The sequence below is a fragment of the Vipera ursinii genome, assembly GCF_947247035.1.
Source record: "Vipera ursinii genome assembly, chromosome: 2".
NCBI lineage: Eukaryota > Metazoa > Chordata > Lepidosauria > Squamata > Viperidae > Vipera > Vipera ursinii.
In genome coordinates this window covers 174,206,325-174,233,981 of record NC_139513.1, presented here as the reverse complement: position 1 = coordinate 174,233,981, position 27,657 = coordinate 174,206,325, and the positions used below count along the sequence as shown (strand labels likewise).

The 27,657-nt window shown below is 39.1% G+C and overlaps 1 protein-coding gene across 1 annotated transcript; it reads left to right on the top strand.

Moving 5' to 3' along the window:
* Window positions 1-973: 973 nt before the first annotated feature.
* Window positions 974-27,162, top strand: CDC37 (cell division cycle 37, HSP90 cochaperone). The gene is made up of 8 exons (XM_083353709.1): window positions 974-1,217; window positions 7,984-8,265; window positions 10,313-10,418; window positions 13,612-13,727; window positions 16,527-16,649; window positions 16,855-17,037; window positions 25,800-25,871; window positions 26,626-27,162. The coding sequence occupies exons 1-8, from the start codon at window positions 1,116-1,118 to the stop codon at window positions 26,773-26,775; spliced, it is 1,134 nt and encodes a 377-aa protein (XP_083209835.1). The 5' UTR covers window positions 974-1,115; the 3' UTR covers window positions 26,776-27,162.
* Window positions 27,163-27,657: the final 495 nt, after the last annotated feature.

The window sequence follows — 27,657 nt, the reverse complement described above, 5'->3', positions numbered from 1 at the left end:
GCATACTGAGTCATAGACATAAAAAATGCATAGCATTTGGTGGGAACCGAATGGATGCAGCTTGTGTGTGAAAGAAGAATTTAGTTAATATAAGAGAGCCCAGACGTGGGGGAAACAAGACTCTGCCTTAAATCACTGTTAAATCTGCCTGAGAATTTTCTCTTCCGATTTTCAAGATCGTTTTTATTCCTGTCTAGCAATAAGAGTGACTTTCTTAATGCAGTTCTCATTTCTTCGGTTTGTCAACAACAGGGGTCTTCAAACGTGGCCCTTTTATGACTTGTGGACTTCAACTCCCAGAATTCCTCAGCCAGTGCTGGCTGAGGAATTCTGGGAGTTGAGAGTCCACAAGTCATAAAAGGGCCACGTTTGAAGACCCCTGGTCAACAACGTGCGATTTGAAATCAGGGCATACGGCTTAATCCATTGTACAAAACCCAACCATGATGCTTTCCATAAACCATGCTTAGCAAACCGTAGCTTAATGCGATGTGCATGCCCAGCCAGCCATAAAGTCCGAGAAAGAACCGATAAGATTCTTCACCGTTCGTATTTGTAAGCAAATTAAACACGTGCAATAAACGTAACTCTCAACCACTTGCTTCCTCATGAAACACTCAGAACTTCCTGCAAATTTTTCCTTTATTTATTTATTTTATTTTAGAAAACTGGAAATCCACCGTTCTGCTTCGACGACCGATCAGACGCCGGGTAGCTGAACGCTCAAAGGAATTTTTTTTTCTTCTTCTTTTTCTGCAAGGGGATCGCGGCCGTCAGCCGAGGGATCTTCCCGAAAAAGGGGAAGCAACGACAGAAACTCCCGACGCGATTCGCTTTCCTCGAAAGGGAAGCCTTGCGCCGCGGACGCTTCCGCTCCACTCCGTTGAAGTTTCGAGTAGTAGGCGCGGAGGCGGGTGGGCCGCCGCTGACACCCCGTCGCTCCGCGCGCTCTCGCCGTTAGGCGGGGGGGGGGGGAGAGAAGCCACGCCTCCGCCGCGCTGGTGAAGGCCGGTGATTCCGGCAGTGACGTAGAGAGGAAGCGGATCTCTCCGAGCCAGGAGAGGCGGCACCCCTCCCCCCACGGAAAGCGCCTGGGAAGCGGCGACAGGAGCGCCATGGTGGATTACAGCGTCTGGGATCACATCGAGGTGTCCGACGATGAAGACGAGACTCACCCCAACATCGACACCCCCAGCCTTTTCCGATGGCGGCACCAAGTAAGGGGACGGAGCCCTGGCGTGGGGTTGGGGGATAGGGATAGGGAAACATTGGGAGAGATCCTTAAGAGGCCAGCGCAGCTGGAGGGTCTTCTGAAGGGTCGGGTGGGGGTGGGGGTGGAATTTCGGTGGGGCTGCCTCCTCCCAGACGGCGTGCTATATAGGATGCGGGGCCTTCCTCTCGGTCTCCTCTCGCTTGGCAGAAGGCCAAAGGCTTGAGGGGAGGGGCGCCACGATGAAGCCGAGCGCTGCTTCCCCAGTCTTCCCCTGTTAGGCGAGCAGGCCTTCCGGGACAGGGAGAACAATTAACCCAGGGGGTCTTCAAACTTGGCCCTTTTAGGACTTCTGGACTTCAACTCCCAGAATTCCTCAGCCAGCCAAGCTGGCTGAGGAATTCTGGAAGTTTATTTATTTATTTTTTTTTATTTTAATTCCATTTATATCCCGCCCTTCTCCGAAGACTCAGGGCGGCTTACAAGCTCAGCAGTAGCCTTCATTCTATGTATATGCCTGCTTGTTAGGGTTTTCACCCCCGCCCAAGCGGCATTATTACAAAGTCAGCTTAATTGCCCCCAACAATCTGGGTCCTCATTTTACCTACCTCGGAAGGATGGAAGGCTGAGTCAACCTTGAGCCTGGTGGGACGCGAACCTGCACTAATTGCAGGCAGCTGGTGTTACTTAAGGAGGCATTAGCCCACTGCTCCACCAAGGCTCTTGGAAGTCCACAAGTCATAAAAGGGCCAAGTTTGAAGACCCCTGAATTAACCAGTGGAACAGCCTGCCTCCAGAAATCGGGGTCGCTCCATCGCTGGAGATTTTTTTTAAAAAAAGAGGCTAGCCCAGGGGTAGGCAACCTCGGCTCTTTTATGACTCATGGACTTCAACTCCCAGAATTCCTGAGTCAGCATAACTGACTCAGGAATTCTGGGAGTTGAAGTCCATGAGTCATAAAAGAGCCGAGGTTGCCTACCCCTGGGCTAGACAGCCACTTGTCTGAGATGGTGTAGGTCAGGGGTAGGCAACCTCGGCTCTTTTATGACTCATTGGACTTCAACTCAGGAATTCCGGGAGTTGGAAGTCCAGGAGTCATAAAAGAGCCCCGAGGTTGCCTACCCCTGGTATAAGGTTCTCCTGCTTGAGCAGGAGGCTGGATTAGAAGACCTCCAAGGTCCCTTCCAGTATAATGGCTTCCAGAGGCGTCGCCCCTGCTTCGTTGCTACTGTCTTGCGGGAGTTCTTTTTTATTTTTATTTTATTTATTTTATTTTAATTCCATTTATATCCCGCCCTTCTCCGAAGACTCAGGGCGGCTTACAAGCTTAGCAGTAGCCTTCATTCTATGTATATGCCTGCTTATTAGGGCTTTCACACCCCCTCCAAGCGGCATTATTACAAAGTCAGCTTATTGCCCCCAACAATCTGGGTCCTCATTTTACCTACCTCGGAAGGATGGAAGGCTGAGTCAACCTTGAGTCTGGCGGGATGCGAACCTGCACTAATTGCAGGCAGCTGGTGTTACTTAAGGAGGCATTAGCCTACTGCTCCACCAAGGCTCATTTTTAGAGCAGCTCCCACCTTTCCTTGACCCAAGCTCCCCCCCACCCCAGCCTATATAGCCTTTAAACTTTCATTTCGAAAGGGTATAAGGACCGACTGCATCAAATACTGTACAATTTTTCCCCCTCTTAATTTCCCGACTTCCCTAAACATTCTGCCGATTTGTTGTGAGCTGCCTAGAGTAGCACTGCCCTGCCCTCCGTGAGATAAGAGGCAAATGCCTTTCACAAATAACATTTTAGGTTTTCTGTGAAGAGGAGGATTGTCACTGATCCCTAGGCATCTACTTTATCATACGGTATAACCTTTATTAGCTCCTGCAGTGGCTTGCTATCGTTTCCAGTATATAAAGCGCGAAATGATTGTACTTATCTTGCCCATTATAACGCATTATGATCTTTTTTTGAGTGGTGATTAAGTGAAGGCTGCAGTGGCTGCAGTTGTTAAGCGAACAAATGATTGGCTATGGGCAGTTTTGGCAATAGCCATAAATTGAGGTCACATGACTGCAGGAAAATGCAGCCATTTGCCAAGATCCCAAAGTGTAATCATGTGACGTGGGCAGAGGTGACTGTCAGAACTTTAAATCTAAGTCAAGTTGTAATATCCCCAAGGCAGGTTTGTTGGAACTTGGAGTGGTTGCTGAGTGACCAGTTATATGTCAAGGACTACCTGTACTGTATATGCACCAGGCCTGTTTGAGTTACCCCTTTGTGTCTCTTCTGAAAATGTAGAATAGGATTCCTATTTTTCCATATGAGAGGGATCATTATAATATGTTGAAATGAAGCTCAGTGCTCAGCAAGTGGCATACAGTGGTACCTTGGTGCCCAATTGCTTTGAATCTTATTGGTACTCAATGTATTTTGATGTGAAAATTCTGTTGCTTGGTACTCAGCATACAAGCTAGAACCTGTCGATGTCGGCTGCCTTGTGATTCACTGCATTATTCCTTAGGGGGGAAAATTGATTGGTAATCATTGTTTGTGGTACTCATCCCAGCTCCTGGAACCAATTAACAAATACTTAATTGGTTAATCGAGGTACCACTTCTAAAAGGTAGGCTGAAAAAATTAAACAGTTAAGAGTAAACAGTTTTCAGATCAATAAGAAACCCCTAAACGCTTATATCTAGCATAAGTAGCATAAACTACTCATAGTCCATGAGCTAAGAAGAGATATAATCTATTCTGATCTTGTACATAGGCTGTGGCTTAGCCTAAGTTGTATTAGGGCATGTATCTTTTACTGGAAGTTAAGAACCTGTATTAAAAATCTTGCCAGCGTGAACTCAGTGTTAAAGCCACTGATTCTGGAGGGCTAAATCACAGAAAGTTATGCTATGATAAAAATATGTTGCTTTTCACATAGCAAATAGTTGATTTCTTTCATCTAGAATGATTTCTACCTCCTGCTGTTGAATTTAGTTTGACTAATTCAGTTGTTATATTGTTTCTCCTATACCAGGGATGGGCAAACTTGGCTCTTTTATGACTTGTGGACTTCAACTCCCAGAATTCCTGAGCCAGCATGGCTCAGCTTGGAAACCTCTCCCTTTCCCCTCAGCATGGCTGGCTCAGGAATTCTGGGAGTTGAAGTCCACGAGTCATAAAAGAGCCAAGGTTGCCTACCCCTGTCCTATACCTAGGAATAATAGTCTTATCTTGCAGATAGACAGTGGTAATAGATCCTTTAGAAGTAATTATAATCTTGAACTACTGTCTGAGCTGACTCCTTTTAATAGAGAGGTTCTTTTAAATAAAAATCATGTAAGTAATTGAATATATTGAGCCATCTTCAGTGTCTTGGTTGGAAAAAAAGTATGTGAAACTTTAGTTACTAAGTGTCACTTCCTTTAGCAGCAGTGACCTTAACCAAATATTTTCTCAGTCTGATCAATACAATACTTAAGTTTGTAGACTGGGGGCCATTCCTCTTTACAGAATTGCTCCATTTCATTGATATTTTGGGGCTGTTTTGCAGATTAATAGATTAAAATTTCTTCTATTTAAGCCATCCTGTTGTAGATTTAATAGTATTTTTAGGATCATTCTATTGAAACAATTAATTTAAGCTTTAAACAAGTTAGATTCTTTGATAGACTGCTGTAGAATTTCCTACGATCCAGAATCCATTATTCTGTCAGTGATTTTAAATGTCTCAGGTCTTGGGGTTGCATACGTCCATGGCCATGCTTCACAGATGAGATGAGATTCTTTTGTTCTAGTGTAGGGTTTCATTTCCTGCAATTTTAAACATTTCTTATCAGTGCTAGAAAGTTCTACTTTTATCTTGTCTGTCTTTAGAACTTCAGTCCAATAGTTGTTAGATCATCCCCTGGAAAACCTCATGTGAGCAACAGTGTGCATTCTGGAGGATAGTGATTTTTCATACTTAGTATCCCTGCCATACCATCCACTCTTGTTCACTCTTGATATTAGACAATGCAAGTGGCTAGCAAATTCTCTGTTATTATTGTACTCAGGTTTCAATCTCCTACAGCAGGGGTGTCAAACTGCCGGCCCGTGGGCCAGATGCGTCATACAGAATCCACGCCCACCCCATTGCCGGCAATGGCAAAACAGTCCAGATACATCTCGTAATGTCATGTGACGTCATGAGTTTGACATGTCTGTCCTACAGTATTGTACAACTTACTCTTGAGGTGACATTGGACAATTATTACTAGGGAGAGTAATAATAATAATAATAATAATAATAATAATATAATAATAATAATAATAATAATAATAATAATAATAATAATAATAATACAACAACAACAACAACAATAATAATAATAATAATAATAATAATAATAATAATAATAATAATAATGCATTTTCTCCACTTGTACATTGTACATTGTCTCCTTGACCATGGATTGATGATGGCCAAAATCTTTGTGAATAGTTTTATTTCTTTCAAGTTTCATGAGCTTCCATTCCCATTCTTCTTACAGCTACAAAAATCTCTATTTGATGTGGATATAATTTGCTTCGAAAACTGTATTAAGAGTCCAATAGAGGTAAACTTTCTGTGTGTGTTTTATGGGGGAGGACTCTTCAAACTTGGACGTATTTGTCATCTGACATTGGGATATCCCACTCAACTAAAGTAGTTGATTGATTAATGTCTTCACACAACATTTTCTAACAAATTAGTGAATGTTGGCTCAGTATGTTCAATGAAAATGTGATATATTGCACTGTTTTATGTGTTGTTTAACCAGAAGTTCTATTTCTTTAGTAAAACTAAGATGATGTTTGCACTGTAAATCAAGGACTGTAGGATTACAGATAGTTCTTAAGGATGCACAAATTTTCTTTCACCAGTTTAAAAGGAATTTGTCAAATAGCAGCATTATTAAATGTGTAACTTGCCTTTCCACCAACTGCCGTAAATAAAATATTATGAAAATCACTAATTAGTCCTCAATTTGAAACCTTTAAGTTATGCCAGTATTGAATGAAGGCACTTACGACCAGTGCCCAAAGTTATGGCAGACTGCAGTGCCTCTGCAGTGATTAAACTTTGGGCACTCTTGCATTCCCTGGCTTGTTGCTTATCTGATATTCACATTTTTGCTCCTGTTGCTGTCCAAGCACACCCAGTCTGACCCTTCACAAAGAAGCTACTGGCATCATGAGGCTTTCTTCCCAAGATCATATGTGGTGGTTTCCTCGCAAGATCCAGGGAAGCAGCCTCAGGTGGCCAGTAGCTGCTTCACAAAGCACCTGGGCTGGTAAACCTTGTTAGCAGCAGAAACAAGACAACAGCAAAGGTCTGGGGTGACAGCGCACAGAGTGGCAGGGGCCTCGGAGTGCATGATGGTGACTACAACTGAGTGGGTAGCTCAGCTTTCCTGGGTGCTGCAGGTTTGCATGATACTACTGAGGCGTCTGGGATGCTGCGGTTTTGTGCTGTACTTCTAGGGCAGCCGTGGCTTTGTCTGTAGCTCAGGGGCTTTTTATAGGCCCAGAGCTATACATGCCAAGAAGCCTTCAGCTGCAGTGTAGCAAGTAGCCCCAGAGCTGTGTTGCTCTAGGGCTGTTTGCCACAGCAACCAGCGCAGGGCGGAATACAGGGCAGTCAAACTAAAGCATAAGACATAACTTGAACTAGCATCTGATGTATTAGTAATTTAGTACATAAGTATAATATACATAATTTGGGTCAGGCTTGCCCTATGTAAGTTTCATCAAGTTTGGCAAATTCTTACCACAGAAATGATGAAAGTATGTTCTATTGAATTTTCTGAAGACCTCAATTAGAAGCCATTGACACTTGCCATTGACACTCACCGCCCTGAGTCCTTCGGGAGAAGGGCGGTATAAAAATTCAATAAAACTAAAACTAAAACTTGCCAGGTTGGAAAAGTGGCAAATCATTTCTAAAGTTCTGGGGCTTCATCATCTGCAGCTGGAGATTTAGTCTTGAAATGGAGAAGATTTGAAACAGTGATAGTGGCTGTGCCATTAAAGTTACCAAGAGTGGTTGTCCTATCAAAATCCAAGAGGGAAAATATAAGATGAATCTGCAGCAAGGCAGTGGTAACAAACAAGTCTATAAGAGAATAGATGAAGAACTAATTCAATATTTTGTACTGACCCCAGTAGATTATCTAGACTTAGTCCCAAAAAGATTTCATGACAGGACCTAAAGCTAGCAGGTCTTGCTAGAAAATACATCACCTTGGTGAGATGGTCTAAAACAGGGGTCCCCCAAAGCCCCAGGCTGCGGCTCACTAAGTGGCTGGCCAGCGCATACACGTGCAGCTTGACTTACACGAGCTGCAGGTCAGTGTGCACAAGCACAGCTTGACTTGCATGGATAGTGAGATGGCACATAGCTAAAATTGCACAAGCAGTGCACCGCTTGTGTGGTCTGCTATCCCTCCCCTTCCCCCCTGCCAGACTACCAAGCCATGAAGGCTAATTCATTCATATATGGTGTTGTGAAAGACTGATAATTAGTTACTGGAAACATCTGGCTTTAGTTATTAAAGATGAAGGTATGTAACCAGTTACTCAATCTAAGGGGGTGATTATCTGTGTGTGTCTGTGACACATGCTGTTCATATCTTCATACTGTGCTACAATTTGTGAACTGGCACATCCATTGATTTCCATTATACTTACAATATGAATTTCAAAGTAAAAGGTGTTTTGATATTAGGAAGATCTATTTAAACAACCTGTTCTCCAGGCCCGAGTTGAACGGATGGAGCAGTTCCACAAAGAGAAAGAAGAAGCAGACAAAGGATCCCGGGATTGCAAACGTAAGTTGGCTGAGTGCCAGAAGAAGATAAAAGAACTTGAATTGGCCAACAGAGAGAGTAGCAAAAATGAGCTGCAGAGGTTACAGGCTGAGGCACAGCAACTCAAAAAAGAAGAAAAGAACTGGGACAATAAAGCAGAAGAACTCAGGAAGAAGGAAAAGAACATGCCCTGGAATGTTGACACTCTCAGCAAAGATGGCTTCAGTAAGGTGGGTCTTCTTGCTTAGATTCTTTTTCTGCCTTGCTTCTGAACCTTCAAATAGAACTGAGAGGACTTGATCTGGCTGTCTTATAAGCAAAGCTGTATGGATCCTACAGCTGTAGTGCTGTCTATGTTTGACAATAGTGAAATAAGGATTACCTTCCAGGTATCCACATTCCCTAAGATATCCATGGGTAATTTCAAAAGTAAGTGTACAATTAAAGCAACAGCGGTGTTAGTTTATGGAGAATGAGTGCGGCCATTTTGTTAAAAAAAAAGTATGCTTGGGCTGTTTAGACCAGCTGTGATGTAAGAGAATGTATCTGAGTTTTTGCAAGAAAAAGAGACAGTGGGAAGGGAAGGAAGTAGTGGTGCTACATTTCTTTGCTTTAAGGTAGAGATTGGGACTAATCTTTCCGGTTACCATGCTATGGTCACATGACTTTAGGGAGTGGGGCTTTGTCCCCTTGAAATTTCTGCTCCCCATCTTCCTACTTTTTCTGTACAGGTGAAACAATGGAGCCCTGAGGGGGAAAGGAAGGGCACAGGTGATCTGGAGCTGATTCTGTTGAAACTTTTCTACAAGAGCTCCAGCAGGATTAGCTGCATCTGTGCCTTTCTTCTCCACCCTTAAATGGGGGGGGGGGAATTGCTTCCATGTGGAGTTGGTCCTGGAGGTTTTCCAACAAAAGAGAAGATGATATAGGTCAAATGGAAGGACTTTGAAAAATAGTCAAACTACTGAAATTCTTTGGGATTTGTGGGCAGAAGTTCATATTTTATGGTTATAAATGCATTTGTTTTCAACAAACGTAATCTGTTGTAATTTGATGGAAGCAAACCTGAGCTGTAGAATGAATAGCTGAAGAAGCCTCAAGAGGTTTTCCAAAGAAAAGTTAGTTCTAAATCTAACAAATGAGTAACATGGATTATGGCAGGGAAAATTGTTGAGTCAGATTACTTGGCAACAGTTTGATCAGGTTAGCGGTAGAGCATAAAGTTAAATACTTTATTGGATTGGTTAAACTGCCTTGAGAAAACTGGTTTAATTGCCCCTAAAATTTCTGAACTGCTTCAGCTCATCAGTCTTTTGCTAGTGCATCATTGTTTGGCTTAGGTTGTTTTGGGAATAATTTAATATTATTGATACACTGTGGGGGGGTTGACAACAGTTAGAACATTAGTATGCAGAAATGGGGAATGCCAGAAGCTCATCATACAATGTTGACTTTCGTGGTTGATATTTAAGTCTTGAGCACTGAGGCTGAAGGGATATTGATATTGAAGTTCAGCGATATACAGTAGTGGCCAAAATTGTGGAAGCCTTTTGAGAAAAGTGTATTTTTGAGGTTTGATGGCTAATAACACCTCTTATTTTTGTAGTAGTAGTACCATAAGCTTGTAAGCCGCCCTGAGTCTTCGGAGAAGGGCGGGATATAAATGGAATTAAAATAAAAATAAATAAATAAATATATCAATGGAAAGATAATTTAATCAAGAATGTAATGCAACATAGTTTGTTCAATTATCTGTACTGTATTCTATGAAAAGCTATAGCCAAGTTACCAGAAAAAGGAAGCACAACTTGCTTAGGTAGCTTTCCTTCATCTGATTGTAGCCAATGAGCATGAGAGAGCCAGTCAGGTGTCATCTTGTTTTGGCAATGAGCCAGTCAGATCACAGTAGGATTCAATTATTGATGTCATGTATTGAAGCTGAGAGGACATTTGTCAGTGTGTTATGTGATCACTATCAAGTTGGTTGGGTTTTTTTTTCTTTCATTTAGTGAGCTTGTAAAACATAATAAAATTAATGTAATGGTGCAAAGAGTTGACTGGTTGCCCAGAAAGCAATGTAATATACTATTATCAAGTGAACAAGGCTACAGTTATAAAGAAATTAGAAGAAAAATTGGTGGAAACTTAACCAAAGATGGCATTTTTACTGTACACTTTTCCCAAAAGGTTTCCACAATTTTGGCCACTACTGTATAAAGGATCATGCTTCACAGTTACACAGTTGTATCTTTAACATGGCTTCCTTTATTATTGTAGAGCGTCTTCAATGTCAAAACTGAACAAGATGTGGAATCAGAAGAACAAAAAGAGAAGAAGCACAAAACATTTGTGGAAAAATATGAGAAACAAATCAAGCACTTTGGTAAATCCAAAATTAGCTTTTCCAAAAATACATTTGGAATGTATCTAGGAATGTTTGTATATACCAGCAAAGAAATTTGTACAAAAAAAATGCAGTAGTCAATTTTTTTCATGGATTACAAGCTTGTCTAAGAGCATTTGGAATTTATATAACCAATTGTACTTGGTCAAAAAAAAAAAAAGCAATGCACATTTTTGGGAAAAATACACATTTTGCGGAAATGTTTTCTGCAAATTAGGCAAGCTAAATATGTTCAGATTGTACTGGAAAATTAGAGGGATTAAACTGAATCAGATATTCCAGTCATGGAGATGACATCTACCATTAAAAGTGAAATACAATCATAACACATTTATTACCACTGTGGGATTTAGTTGTACGTGACATAGGCTTGTAGATCATGCCAAGATTTTTTTTTTAATTGAAAAGTTTTAAAATACAATTTTCCTTTAAAAAAACCCCCTTCCCCCTCCCTCCTCCCCCCCTACCTCCCCTCCTCCCCCCTCCCTCCTCCCCCCCTACCTCCCCCCTCCCCCCCCTACTTCCCAGAGCTGAATACAAGGTATATATATATATAAAAAAAGCAAACCTAAGCAACCATATACTAACAACTATAAATTCTAAAATCCATCACTCTCTAGCTTATATAGGATAAAACAAACCTTAACAATATTAAGTATATGTATAAAAAAAACTAGAATAAGAAAAGGACACTCTCTAGCTTATATAGAATGGAACAAACCTTAATAATATTAAATATATATTAAAGACAAAAAAAAAGAAGAAAAAAACCCCTTCTCAACCCTATACTTATCCTAAATAAACTCCATCCATTTTATCCATTCCATGATATAACATTCTTACAAATAATTTTCCAAATTAACCAAGGATCCCAAATCAAAAAACTTTAAAGTCAACTCTTCTGTAATCGGCCGTTCCTCTTCCAGTACCACAATCCAAAAAAGCTCACCCTTTCCACAGAACCACCAAATATAAAAATATATTGCGTCTACACCCAAATCTTTTCCCCCCTCCCCTACATGACTACTTGACTATATCGTGAAAGTTCCATAGACTTCTGCAATTCCTGCTACTTTCTCTTCTTAGATCGTTTTGCAGCAGCACGCGTCACCCTCTGTTTTATAGATTCATCCGACGAGGTTGTATCTTGATCTCCTCCAACACCGTTGTCTTCTATCTGACCATCTTCGGCCTCTTGATGCACTCCTTCTCCAGATCCCTTTCCAGCTTCCAAAAGTGTTAATGGCGTTGAATTTAAAACATTATTGTAGAAATCACGCGCTTGCATCACAGTAACCAAACGGTACTTTTTACCTTCGTGCGTCACCATCAACCCCACTGGGATCTCCCATCTGAACCTTATATCTCGCTGCTTGAGCTCTTGCACAAGAAATGTAAAATCCTTCCTTCTCCTTAGAATCTTTGGAGGAATTTCTTTTAAGACCAAAACTTCTTGATTAGCAATCATAACTTTAGTATCATAAGCAGCTTGTATAACTTCATCTCTAGTTTCCCTTTTTGCAAAATATACCACCACATCTCTAGGCAACTTTCTCTGTCTGGCAATCCATGAATTCACACGAAACACTTTGTCCATGCCTCCTTTTATTTCAGATGCTGGCTGTTTCAACACTATTTCAAAAGCCTCAGAAACCAGCTGCTTTAGATCTTCCTTAGTATTCTCCTTTAAGCCTCTAATTCTAATGGCAAACTGCATCTGGAAATATTGAGCAAGACACAGTTCCCTTTCCATTTTATTTTCATTCTCCAATACTTTTGCTTCTAATATAGCATTCTTTTGAGTCAAGTCTTCTAGCTTTTCCTCCAATTCTTCCACACACCGAGCCACTTTAAACACTGAAGTCAAGATGTCTACCCTCATCGCTTTGAGCTTCTGTTCCATCCTCTCCTCCATTCTCTCCTCCAATTTCTCCAATTTCTCCTCCATCTGTGCAAATCTAATATTAATTGATTCCAAAATTACCTGGGTATGTTTTTCAAGAGCATCTTGTAAGTCCTTTGATGTCAATACATCAGGAGGATGCAGCGCCTGCAATAATGATTGTTGCACGGGAGAAGTTCCAGCACTCCGAAGAGTTTTAGGGGGTGGTTTAGCCGCCATCTTTTACCAAATATGACGCACTTTCACTTCAGATTTGTAATCCAAAAAAGTCCATCAAGCTGGAGAGTAAAACATAGTAATCCTCTTTACCATTTCCTCTTGTATCGCTCTGCCTGCTCCTTTAAATCATAGTCATTCCTTCAGGCAGGGGTGGTCACAGACGGCTGGCTCTGCTCCAAGAAGTCAGGAGCAGAGGCGACGGCCAGCTGGGAGCAGCCCAGGCTACGGGGGAGTTCAATCCTTCAGCCGCCCAACCATAAGCTCAGGCGGCCCTGGAGAACTCTACCCCTACCTGGGAGCTCGCCCCCTCCTCTTCTCCCGAGGAGGGGGCTTCGGATTCGCCCGAACAGCTGATCGGCGCTGTTTCGGGCGAAAAAACAACAGCTGAGCCGCGGGCAGCCCGGGAAGGCTCCCTCCGTCGCCGCGGAGCCACCGGAAGCAGAAGATTTGCCAAGATTTTTAAAGAGAATTCTCTTATTCTTAGGAAAAAAGTTACTGAAGCTCATGATGCTGGAAAGGGCTCCAAAACCTATGCCAGAAACTTTTGCCTTGGAGTGCAGTCCACAGTCAGGCACATAGTGTAAAAATGGGAAAATATAACATCAGTGTTACTTACTGGAACATACAAGCCACTCAAATCCACTAACCAGCACTTGAGCAACTTATATTCCCTACTATAGTATAATAAAATGAAATAATACTATAAAATAACAAAAAATGCTTGCTCTTTAAATGGTGTTAATCGTTTCTTTGATTGTTTCTGTTTATATGGTATTGACTCCTCCTTATTTAGTTGCTGGTTAATAGTTATGTAAATAAGAATGTGCTTAGGGCTGTTTGCCCTTTTTCTTGACCTCTGCTTGCTATAGCAAACAGTCCTAAGTGCGCTCTTCCCCATCAGGCTCAGAGAACATCAAGAACCCTATAAACTACATATATTCTCCACTATTGCATGTCACATTTTGGTATAAGCTCTGCTTGGAAAATTATTCTCTTTATACGATATGGAAAGAATTTGATTTGACATTGCTATTTTTTTTTGCTCTAAAGGAATGCTGCGGCACTGGGATGATAGCCAGAAATACCTATCTGATAATCCACATCTTGTTTGTGAAGAGACAGCCAATTATTTAGTCATCTGGTGTATTGATCTGGAAGTAGAAGAGGTGAGTGTGAAGCCTAGGAACTTGTCCAGGAGTTTTGGATGAAAATGATAGGCTTTGTCTATCAAACTAGAGAAACCAATCTGGATTACTGAACTGTATCAAAGGCAACAAGCTCTTCTAGTGCTGGAGGATTCTCTCTGGGCACCAAATAATTTGTATGTAGTGGCTACAAAGTTCTATGAAATTACTTTGTTACACAAATCAACAGCTTTTATGACTTACTATTCTGAAAATTTTGGTTACTGCAAGGCAAGCTTTTTCCTTTTTCTTGAATCTGCAACTATTATTTATAGTTACCTAATAAATGGCTGGTATACTGTTCATTAAACATCTGATTCTGCTTCAAAAGATTAGCTTTCCCTGGCAGAATTATTTCAATTTTCAGTTTGTGTCTGATAAGTACAGTAGTCAAGTGTTGCCGAGTCACTTGTTGCCACCTGGCAGCCAGAATTACATGCCCAGAAGAAAATGTTTGCTTCAGAGATGTACTCGTTCATTTGTTGAAGTTACAGACTGACATATGAAAATAGTCTGGTGCTAAAAATTAGAAGGAATCACGACCAAGAAGAAAATATGCCATGAATTTGATAATGAAACATTTTGGAGATTTGAAACTACTTTGTTGTAGTTACTTAATAATGTTTTATTCTAAATAGAATGAAATCCAGTGCTATCCTCCAGTGTGGATAATAATTCCCCCTCCCCTTTCCATTCCTCCACTTAGTCAATATTTGATCTAGAACAGGGGTGTCAAACTGCCAGCCCATGGGCCGGATGCATCATGCCAAAACCGCGCCCACCCCAGCTATGGTAATGGGGAAAAAGTCACAACACGTTGCAACATGTCAGGTGACATTGCGAGTTTGACACCCCTGATCTAGAAGGTTGGACCTTTTGGAGTAGATTTTGGGTGCTGATAATGCAAGATGCTGCAGTTGTATTGTAAGAATGGATTTTATCTGAGCTCTTGGAGCAGTGAATTAGAAGAAAAAACACTAAAGAATTCAAAACCATGAACATTTCAGGGAGAATTAACTCTATTTAAAAAACAAATAAGAGTTAAAATATCTTTACCTACAGTATAAGAGTGAAGGTAAGTCCAATACTGATTGCTTTGAAATGTTTTTCTGTGGCCACATTCCTAACAATTTTAGTCATAACATACAGTATAATGTAAATATGCTTATATGCCAGGCTGACACAAATCTGATTGTTAAGAATATAGATGCATTTAAATACAAGGTCTGTAATCTGGGAGTTCTCCTGGAGCTAGGATTATTATCAGATGTTTACGTAACTACAAACTAACAGATCCTTTGCCCAACTGCAACTGGTGTGCCAATGGTTTTATGTTATATGCATATGTCAACTTTTGACTGCAGTACTATGCAAAATTTTAAATCACTTTAAAGTGAAAGCAGTGCAAAAACATTGCAGTTAGATGTTTTTACTGAGTCAGATTGTTAGAATCATGGGACACCTTAATTGCTTGTTCTGGTTACCAATTCATTTTCAAGGGCAATGTTAGGATTATTGCATTGCACTCTGCATGGGGCTGCTCTTGTAGACCACCAGGAAGCTATCGCAGGTTCAAAATGCAGTAGTTTGAACAGTAATAAGCACTTCTTGGTATACCAGTGTGTCACCACTGTCATGAGATGTGCATTGGCTTCCAATTAGCTTCTGAATGCAATTCAAGATGCTGGTTATTACCTCTAAAGTTCTATATGGCCTGGATATATGAGGAGCTGTTTTGGTTCCAGGCCAATGGCTGGTAGTTATTTTTTATCTAAAGCCCGTTTTGTTTTTTTTATTTTGTTCTTTATTTGATCATTTTAATCTGGCCTGTCTGATTTAATATTTTTAGTTGTTTTTCTGTTGTTTCTAGTTTTGCCTGCAGCCCAGAGTCCATTGGAGTTGAGCAGCTAATAAATACATTAATAAGGGTGATGGATAATATATTTACTTGTGGTTTGGGATTAGGCTATTTTGTAGACCATTTCAACTATGTAACATAGCCTGTCTTTGAAATAAAATCATTGTACCACTTTTAGGTTATGTTTTGCCTTTGAGTCATAATTCTTGGCAACATGTAAAAAGGATGATTTATAACATCATCACATTGTTAGAACATCCCACAGTAGCATTAGACCAGTTTTTGCAGGTAGAAGAGATTAATTTTTTTAGATTAGTATTGCTTTTAGTTTTGTCTTTTTTTTAAGCCATTGCACTCCTGGGTTCTTTTAGCTGCTAAGAGTACAACAAGGAAATCCTATCTCTTAAAGGGTTCCAGTTCAGAGGATATGGAAATCCAGCACTTTCCTATGCTTATGATGGAAGAAGGAAAGAATTGGGTTTTATACTGTTTTGGGTTTGGGGCCCAGTCTATCTTCCAATGAGAGAAGCATTATTTAAAGCATCCAACACCATAGTAAGAGATTTTTAGTCTTGCAGATCCAGAATGCTCTCATTTATCCCATTTTACCATTTTTCTGTCCTGAGCTTGCAGTTCTGATGTCAGAATGGAGAGCATCAGATATTTTTTGCAAAGTTCAAAAAGAGAAACAAAGATCTTCCCTTCTTCTGAAGTCAATTTTTTTCCTCAAACCTTCTACAAAGTCTGAAAAATTGTATGATGCTTGGATGCCCTTCTAAAAATCATAGAATGCCCCGCACAATTATTTTTATACCCTTGTGTATCTTACAAGCTGCCTAGAACAACACATTTGGGGAAAATATATAAATGTACATTTGTTCTGAATCATTAAAGCTGAAATAAATCTTCGTTATTTTTCCCAGAAACATGCCCTGATGCAACAGGTAGCCCATCAGACCATAGTGATGCAGTTCATTCTAGAACTGGCTAAGAGCCTGAAGGTTGATCCTAGAGCTTGTTTCAGACAATTTTTTGCTAAAATCAAGGTGAGTCTTACACAGGTGAGAGAAAGCCTACTGTCAGAAATGCAAAGGGGATAAAGAAAAACTAAGCGTTTTTTTTCTTTCATAGCAAAACCTTGCTCACAGGAAATGACTTTTGATGATGAAAGTCCAAGTCTTATTGTTTGATATGTGCAGTCTTGCTGAATGAATCACCTATTGTCCTATTCTTTTTCTAAACTCCATTCAGACAGCTGACCAGCAGTATATGGAAGGTTTTAATGATGAACTGGAATCCTTCAAGGTTCGAGTGCAGGACCGGGCTAAGGCACGCATTGAAAGAGCTATGAAAGAATATGAAGAAGAAGAGCGGCAGAAACGGCTGGGGCCAGGGGGCCTTGATCCTGTAGATGTGTATGAATCTCTCCCACAAGTGAGTAATGCAAGGAAGCTAGTGCCTCTTTCAGAATTACATGATCCTTTTGTTTCACCATGTGTTCATATCTGCATATTTGAGCAACGTAACAAATACAAAACATTTAGAACAAATTGCTTTATCTTTTGCTTTCTGCCTTTTGCTACTATGATGTGAAATAAAAATATAATTTGTGTTGCAGTTGCAAAACTGTGATTTTCATTTACTCATTTATCTAGGGCAAAGTTAGTTCCATATCAGATTAAATTTGTTCGGTACTTTTTTTGTAGAGTTCTCGTCATCATTTTAAAATGAAACTAAAATAGTGATTATAAGTGCAAGGCACATAATAAAAGCAAAAATAGTACAGAAATAGATATAAAGCAATAACATGAAGTTAAATATCCTGAGAGAATGAAAATATGTTTGATACGTGATGCTAATAAATAGGTCCTCCCAGATCAATGGAAGGAACTTTCCACTGAACAGGGCCATTCTCAGGGAGCCCTTACTGCACTTCAGCGTGAGAAGGCACCTGCAACAGGATTTCTAGGGATGAATTCAGAGTATTAGCAAAAGCATAAAAGAAAAAAATATTCTTTAGATGCTCTTCTCATGAACAGAGGAATAATAATAATAATAATAATAATAATAATAATAATAATAATAATAATAATAATAATAATATAGGCCTGGACAGCTGTCGAGTGCGGTCCCTATGGTTTTGGGATTACCGGCTTCGGATTGGTAATGGCTTAGCCACCGTGAACCAACCCAGGTACCTCCCATCACCAATGATGAGAAGAAATAAAAAAATTCCAAACTGGATCAGTTGTCACCCGGGATCAGTTGTCACCCGGGTCAACAAGGACCATGTCAGATGCTGTGGCTCCTGGACATCTGTTGAAAAATGGGACACAGGACTCAGTTGTGACTGCTGGGGAACCAGAGCGTGCAACTGTAAAGCGACTGGAACAAAAGCGCAAAACCTGGACAATGGAAGAAGATCGAGAAATCATCAAATGCTACTACCAGGCAGAACCAACAGCCCGGGGATTTCTTTATTGAAAAGTTTTATAAAAGTTACAATATTATCCCATTCCCAACCTCCCCAACCCCCCTCCCCCTCCCCCACTTCCCAAAGCTGGTTACAGGGTTACAAATATATAATAATGATAATGTAGCTAACATTAATCAACTACATAAATAACCAAATACATAATACACTTTAACCCACCTATAACATTATATATATATATATATATATATATATATATATATATATATATATATATATATATATATATATATATATATATATATATATATATATATATATATGTATGTTTTCTGAGGTTTCCGCGGGTGTTCGTATGTGGATCTTTGGTTATTCGGGTTTTTTCCCGCATAGAACTAAAGGTGTAGGGGCGACGTTTCGACGGAATCCCAGCCTGATGATGACGGATGGGATTCCGTCGAAACGTCGCCCCTACACCTTTAGTTCTACGTGGGAAAAAACCCGAATAACCAAAGATCCATATATATATATATATATATATATATATATATATATATATATATATATATATATATTCGTTTTATATACTGCCCTTCTCCCGGAGGACTCAGGGCGGTGTACAGAGCAAAGTAAGTATACAATAAACCAACAATAAAACAAATAAGACCCCAGATCTACAAATAAAACCCCAAATCTATCAGGCCAGGCCGGCTTGCTGGAATAGATAGGTTTTTAAATCTCGCCGAAAGGTGCGAAGGTCGGGGGCCATCCGGATTTCGGCTGGTAAGCGGTTCCAGAGGATTGGCGCACCCACCGAGAATGCTCTCCCCCTGGGGGTCACCAGCCGGCATTCTCTGACCGGTGGCACCCTGAGGAGGCCCTTTTTCTGAATATAATCTATCCATCTTCTCCAGACCGAAATGTATCTTTCTTGTGAATAATCCTTCAAGTAAGCAGAAATCTTAGCCATTTCTGCTAAATTTGACACTTTAAGCGTCCACTCCTCTATAGTAGGCAGACAGTCCTTCTTCCAATATTGCCCTACCAATAACCTCGCGGCTGTTATCAAATTCAACATCAAATTAATTTCTTTAGTATCACAATCTGTGATAACACCCAATAAAAATAATTGTGGAGTAAACTTTCTTTCTCCTAAAAATCTTTTGAATGTTCCACCAAATTTTAATCCAAAAAGCTTTTATATTTCTACAGGTCCACCAAATATGAAAATAAGTAGCATCCAAACTACCACATCTCCAATATTTGGGCTGTAAATTAGAATACATACAAGACAACTTTTTAGGATCCAAATGCCATCTATAAAACATTTTATAAAACTTTTCTCTTAAATTTTGGGCTTGAGTAAATTTTACATTTCTAACCCAAATTACCTCCCACACATCCAATGGAATTGGTTCTTGAATATTTTGAGCCCACTTTACCATACAATCCTTTACCAATTCCGTTTCCGAGTCCAATTCTATTAAAGCATTATAAATTCTCTTTATATGCGCTCGAGTTTGATCTTTGATCTGTTTTACCAAATTTTCATCCATCAGTGTCAAACCAACCTTCTGATCTAACTTCCACCTAGCTTGCAATTGAGTATACTGAAACCAAGACTGTACAATATTTTCTTGCTTTAACTCGGCTAGCCACCTTAGTTGCCAATCATTCCCTACCAATCTAAGTAGTTGCTTATAAGAAATCATCTCCAAATTCACACCCATAGATGCCCCCTCTATTGCGTGTCCTGGAATCCCCCAAATTGGTATTTTATAATTCAGCTTATAATAATACTTTCTCCAAACACGCAATAAAGCACTTCTTAAAATATGAGATTTAAAAGCCTTATCAACTTTTTTGTCATAAATCAGATATGCATGCCACCCATATAATAAATCCCATCCCTCAAGATAAAGTATACTTTTATTGGTCAAATTAAACCAATTACTAACCAATGTTAAAACCACTGCATCATAATATAATTTCAAATTAGGCACCTTAGGTCCTCCTCTTTCCCGAGCGTCTTGTAAAATCTTAAGTTTAAATCTCGGTTTTTTCCCCGCCCAAATAAACTTATTAATACCCTTCTGCCATTCATCCAAATTAGCATCTTTTTTCAAAATAGGTATCATTTGAAACAAAAAGAGAAACTTTGGTAAAACATTCATTTTAACAGCTGCAATTTTTCCCAACAAGGATAATTGTAATTTTTTCCAATTATTTAAATCCTTTTGTACTTTTAACCATAACATCTCAGTTATTCTTATATAATTTCACATTAGAAGCTGTAATATATACCCCCAAATATTTAACCTTTTTCACAATTTCATAACCTGTCAGTTTTACTAACATATCCTTTTCATTCATAATCATATTTTTAGATAATATGTTAGCCTTATTATTATTTACCTTAAAACCCGAAACTTTGCCATATTGTATTATGATTTCCATCAAATCTCTAACCAATTGAATCGGTTGAGATAATGTATCAACCAAGTCATCCACAAATGCTCTTAACCTATAATCTATAACCTATAACCTATAATCATTCTGCTTTATTTTTATTCCCTTTATTTTAGTTGATTCCTGAATTTTAATCAATAAGTTCTCCAATGTTAAAACAAACAATAATGGTGACAGGGGGCACCCCTGTCTTGTACTTTTTTCAATTTTAAATGCATCTGTTAAACCCCCATTAATTATAATTTGCGCCGATTGTTGATATATGGCCTTAATAGATTGCAAAAATTTATCCCCAAAATTCATCTTATCCACAACTTTCAATAAAAATTGCCAATTCAACTGATCAAAAGCTTTTTCAGCATCCAAGAATATCAATACCACGGGGACTTGGTTATTCTTATCCAAATACTCAATTAAGTTAACTATGTGTCTTACATTATATTTCATATATCTTCAAGTTATAAATCCAGACTGATCAGTATGAACCGTCTGTTTCAAGACTAGCATTAATCTATTTGCCAATATTTTTGCAAAAATCTTATAATCTGTATTTAAGAGCGATATAGGTCTATAATTCTTAGGCTGAGTAAGATCTTGATCCTCCTTTGGGATCAACGATATAAAAGCCCTTCTCCAGGATGGAGGCACCTCCCCTCCAGCCTGAATATTATTAAATAGTTCCTTTAAAGGTTCTACCATCTCTACAAATAAAGCCCGGGGATTTCAAAAAAGAATGATGCAACTGTGGAAGGAAAAGCATCCGGAAAGTGACATAAACGAACAACGATTAATGGATCAAAGACGATTCATCATCCGTAATAAAGTTTTTACAGTTGTGGAAATTCAACATCTAGGAACATTGGCTAAAAAGAAAACAACAAGCAATGATGATGAACAGGCTGAAGAAATTGTTCCAATACCTGAACAAACTGACCAACCAACGGAAGAAGCCACCACACAGGATGAAGACTCCCCTGTGCAACAACTCAAAAGTGTAGAGCTAAGTAATCTAGTGAAAATGCTGAAAGAAAACATTGAAAACTACATCAAAGAAAACACAGAAGGAAAAAGACTGCTGACCATCCGTGAAGTGCATAGCAAACAAGTGAAAGATCTACTAAATGCTGTGAACAACGTTTTAACTTCCATCCCATCCAGCACACTGTATGAAGCAAACCAACTAATGTGCAGTACAGCCACTGTTATAATTGCAGAATTATAAAATGCCAAAAAAGAAACCCACTGGAACACCAAAGTGGAAAATTCAATTTGAAAATAAAACAAAAAAGCTACGAGGAGATGTAAGCAAATTGAAATACTTGAAAGAAGGAAAACTAAAGAACGAAAAGCTGAAAAATAATTTATACAAAAAATATAACTTGGAGGAAAAAACAATAATGGAAATCATGGAAAACCTAAAACGGCTTGTAATAGCAACAGCAAAGAAAATTGAGAGATATGAAGGACAAATAAAACAATATCGTGAAAACGTCCAGTTCAGAAGAAACCAGAACCTCTTTTATCGGTCACTTGACGAAAATAAAGTCCAAACTACTGTTCTACCATGTAAAAAAAAAACCTTAAACTTTTGGAAAGAACTATGAGAAAACCCAGTGGAACATAATAAAACTGCCTTCTGGATCAAAGATATCCAGAAACAAGCAACACAAAACAAAATGGAGAATATTGTAATAACCACCAATATGGTTGCAAAACAAGTAAAGAAGGTCAAGAACTGGAGTGCACCTGGCCTGGACAAGCTGCATGGATACTAGTTGAACCACCTCACCAGCCTCCATCACCGCATGGCCACTCAGTTTGATGAAATGCTTCAAAATGCCACAAGTGAAGAATGGTTAACAGCTGGTTGAACATACTTGATAATGAAACCCTGGAAAGAGCACAGAACCAAGCAACTACCACCCAATTGTTTGCCAACAATGTTCAAACTTTTTACAAGTGTGGGAACGGCCAGAATTTGGTCTCCCAAGAATTTGGTTTCTCACCCTTCAGCCTTTCCAGACCCCCTAATGGGCCTCCCTGTTTGTTTCAGTGAGAGCACACTCTCCTGGCTCATAGGCAGGCTAGCATGTGGGAGGTTTGGGAAACGCTATGATAAAGCTTTCACATACATCTTTTGGTACCTTGTTTTTGTGTGATCTCATAGGCACCTGAGTAATCCTTATTATGTATCCAATTATTTCTATGTACCCTATTTTGTATGAGACTGATGAAGTTTTTTGTAATGTTGGAGGTGAATAAAAGTTCAGCGGGCAGTGCTCAAGGGAGTTCTTTTCGGAGACGAGGCTGCCTGGCTGGTTCAGGACAACTCTATCAACCTGGGTCTGATTTTCTTTTCCCTTCATACAAGAATACTGGCAAATTCAGTGTTCAATCTAATGGAAAACAATTTGTATCCAGCAGAACAAAAAGGAAATTATAAAAAATCAGGAGGAACAAAAGATCAGCTGCTCATTGACAAAAATGCAAAACAACGAAAAACAAATTTAAATATGGTATGGATTGATTACAAGAAAGCATTTGACTCATTACCCCACAGTTGGATTAATGCGTGTTTGGAAAACTTTGGAATCGGCAAAAACATCTGTACATTTTTAAAGCAAATATGCAAAAATAGAAAACAGTTCTAACACCAAATGGGGAGAACATTGGTGAAATCAACATCAGACGAGGAATTTTCCAAGGGGACTCACTTTCACCACTACTGTTCAACATCGCATTAATTCCATTGACAATAATATTACGAAACACAAAACTGGGATACCACATCTCAAGCCAGCATGGCAAGATAATCTATTATACATGGATGACTTAAAACTATGCGAAAAGCCACACTGAACTTGAATCAATACTCAACACAGTTCAACTGTTTAGCAGCGACATCAGAATGGACTTTGAACTTGAATGCTGGAAATATAATTAAAGCCATTAATACATGGGCAGTCCCAGTGATACGTTATCCAGGTGGAATTATCAACTGGACTTTGGCTGAATTGGAACACCTAGACCGGAAAACGCGTAAACTTGAATATGCATCACACTCTACATCCACAAAGTGACATCGACAGGTTGTACCTGCCAAGAAGAATAGGGGGCAGAGGGCTACTGCAAATCCACCAAACTGTAGAAGAAATAAAATGAAGTTTGAATGACTATGTAAATCAAAGTAGAGAAAAATTGTTGCAGGCTGTGAAAACAGAGAGCATTATCAAAATAACAGAAACAAAGGCAGAATATAAGGAAAAACGGCTGGATGATAAGAGTAAATAGATGGAAAACCAAAGCTTTGCATGGACAGCATTTGAAAAATATTGAAGGAAAATGTGATAACAACTTGACATGGGCATGGCTTAAGATGGGAACCATCAAGAAAGAAACGGAAGGCTTAATACTGGCTGCTCAAGAACAAGCACTACAAACTAATGCCATGAAAGCGAAGATACAAAAATCTACCGACAATACAAATTGCCGACTTTGCAACAACAAAGTTGAAACTGTTTCACATTTAATATGTGAGTGCAGCAAAATCGCGCAAACTGATTACAAAGCTAGACATGACCGAGTTGCTAAACTAATCCACTGGGCATTGTGTAAAAAATACAACTTATCTGTGTCTGAAAAGTCATGGGAACATAGGGTGGAAAAAGTTGTCGAGAATGAGAGGGTGAAGATCTTGTGGGACTTCCGAATACAGACAGATCGTCATTTGTAACACAACATGCCAGATATCGCAGTCATAGAAAACTGAAGCGTACAGTTGATTGATATCGCTGTATCAGGAGATGCCAGAGTTGAAGAAAAAGAACTGGAAAAAATTACAAAATACCGCGACCTAGCCATCGAAACTGTGCGATTATGGATGAAACGTGTAACAGTGATACCCATTGTCATTGGGGCTCTGGGAACTATGTTCAAAAACTTTGCAAAATACATCAAGAAACTGCAGCTTCCTGCAATAACTCCAGCAAAGCTACAAAAAACCTGCGCTACTCGGAACATCTTACATTTTAAGGAGATACCTGGTTGATACCTAGGATGCTGGCAGCAACCCGTGTCAACCATTAGTGCCAGTCAATTTGAATGTTCAGTTAACTGAGTTTCAGGTTTTATGAATAAAAGTTTTATAATAATAATAATAATAATAATAATAATAATAATAATAATAATAATAATAATAATGAGGAGGAGGAGGAGAACTTGGAGGTCATCTAGTCCAACCCCCGGCTCAGGCAGGAAACCCTATAGCATTTCAGACAAATGGCTGTCCAGTCTCTTCCTAAAAACTTCAAGTATTGGAGCATTCACAGCTTGTGTGTTAGTATATCATTTTTACCTATGACTGGAAATGTTTTTCCTTCAAAAGCAATATATGCTATATGTGCAAAAATGTACACAATATCATTTAAAATATTCAGCCATAACCTATAAAAATAATCCAATCCTACATATTGCCTGTAATGTCCAAAGGCTAAATTACCCCCCAAATATTCAGGTAGGAAAAAATATTCAACAGAACATAGGTGATTTGAATTAACTAAATTTTAACAGACTTGAGAAAGTCATAACTCTTTGTTGAAGAATGTCATAATTGTTGCCACTTACCTGTAAGAAGACACTGACGGAAAATTCTAGGTGGTTTATTTAGTATTTAGTATTGCAGGCTTTTAATGTTTAAAGATTTATAATGGCCTACCAACTCATAAAACTGCAGCATACAATCATAAAAACAAAACAGTTTCCCAACAATACCATGGCAAGAACAAAAGACGTATTTGGGCAACCAATATCTACCACCTATTACCTAAGTTCTTGGCCCCAATGCCTAAGGAAAGATCCAGAGGTTTAAAAAACTTTTGAAATGCAAAATGTCAAAATTTTACCTTGTCTGCTCATCCAAGACAAATACAGAGTCTTGGTTGAGAAAAATGAATGGGTGTTTGCCAGTGAAAGATGGCCAATAATATCTGGATCTTGTCTTCAAGGAAAAACAGTCCAGTTGCCTTTTGAAAAAGCACCTTTGGAACAAACAACAACGTAGTAACAACTTAGTAATAACTCTTGTATTTTTGAAGGGACGTTTCTTCTATAAAACAGTAAATGCAAAAATACCAGACTGAAAAACGTTCTTTCCTTATAATTGCATTTTCTCATGCTTCAGAGAAAACTGCTTTGTTGTCTTCAATTTTTAATACAACGATGGAAATGTTAAGAATGTATTGTGTGCAGATACTTTCCCTTGCTTGCTATCCTATTTCTTTTTCTTTTTGGCCAGGAACTTCAAAAATGTTTTGATGTGAAAGATGTGCAGATGCTTCAGGATACTATCAGCAAAATGGATCCTGCCGTGAGTATCCATGGAACTGCTCTAAGAATTAGATTCCCGATTTTCTCCATGCTACAGAATATTATTTCCAGATAACTTCCAAGTAATATTAGTTTCTCTTCTTATATATTTGCATGACCGATTGCTTGAAGATAATTAGGCACAATAAAATCAACATTATTTAACTCTCCAGGTGCCTTGTAAATTTGAAGAGCCTTGATTAGCTTCACTCTTCTCAAATTATACAAATATAATATACAAATTAAATTGAAAAATAAAAAAAAATTCTGATATGTATCTATGCAAATTAAATGCTGTATTTAATGGAAACCAGTAATGTAATCCGTAGTTTTTATGTGGGTTAAGCTTTCTTTGGCACAGAGCAATGTCAATTCACTTGGGTAGATGGGATATTGACTGTGCCTCCAGGTTTTTGTTCATTAGTGATTTATTGATTTAGAATTTTCCATAGCTCTATGTCGGAACACAGGACTTAATAATATAGCTGAACTTCAGTATGTTTACTGAAATCAGGAAACTGCTAATTTTGGCACTAATTTTGTGTGCCTTCATAATTGTTTTTCTCTTTGAGGTTATACATGCTATTTTCCAAAGATATTACCACTAAGTATTTTCCCGAGCATTTTTCTAAACTTTAGATTCTACAGTAATTTTTGGAAGCAAAAGCAACCCGCTACGAGTTCATCAGAATTGCTAAGATATCTAATGTGCAATATATAGCCCTTCAGCAGTATATATTTTCTATCTTTTACAGGAAGCAAAACACCACATGCAGCGGTGTATTGATTCTGGCCTGTGGGTACCAAATGCACAATCAGGAGGAGCAGAAAAGGGTGACAAGTTTGAAGGTGTCTACGAGGAAGTTAAGAAGGAGAGCTCTGAGGAAGAAAAAGAAAATCCCTGAAGCCTTGGCCATGTGTCTGTAAAGCAGATTGCCCCATTAACCTCTGCCCACCCTTTCACATCAGTCTGTTCAGTGATGATGTACTCTACACATTTAGACACTTTATGATTGTATGAGCTGCTTCTTGACTAGCTCGCTTCCTCACCCTGTGAAAACAGCTCCCAACTTGTACAGCTTTGTTATCTATTGGAAGCCAAGATTTCAGGGGAGTCCACGCACCATAATGCAGGCTCAGAGTGGCTTGGCATACCAGTTCCACCTTCTGTCTTGCTGTGGTGATGCAAGTCAGTGTCCTAGTTGCAAATGTGCTATTAATATCTACCTTTTTGTTTGACAACCAATGAAAGCTATTGAGCAAATAAAAAAGGATGAAATAGCTGAAATTGATATGGTGTCATTGGCCATTGTATTTACCTCACATGGATTCAAATTATTCATTTCACTTAGTTCCATTTCAAGTTGTTTGAAGAGTAGAATGGGTGTGGTGTGTAACATCCAAGATACAATCCTTAGCATCTGAGATTTCTTGACAGCTTTGGAAAATATGTCTTCTTGAAGCCCTGTAAATGTAGGTGAACACTGGAGGGACTGTCCTGGGTTGAATGGGGGCATGAACAACCAATCAAGGCAATGTCTTTGATACCTTTTGAGCTTTAACCTCCGTGGGGTATATCTTTGATGTTTGGCTTTTTATTGAAACAATCTAGCAGACTATCTGCTTCCTGGTTTTGGGTGTCTGCTGTAATTTGCCTTGCCTTACAGGAACTCCCAGTTAGGCCTGTCTGAAAGGGAAGTTTCTTTTAGCCTACCTTTTTACTGTTAATCAGCTGTTACTAAAATAATACTGAAGCACTACTAGTATATTGCTTACCGCACTAGAAC

Coding starts and splice junctions, on each gene's coding strand:
- CDC37 (XM_083353709.1), top strand. CDS start 1,116: ATGGTGGATTACAGCGTCTGGGATCACATCGAGGTGTCCGACGATGAA. Junction 10,419..13,611: donor GAAACAAATCAAGCACTTTG/GTAAATCCAAAA, acceptor TTTGCTCTAAAG/GAATGCTGCGGCACTGGGAT. Junction 13,728..16,526: donor TTGATCTGGAAGTAGAAGAG/GTGAGTGTGAAG, acceptor TATTTTTCCCAG/AAACATGCCCTGATGCAACA.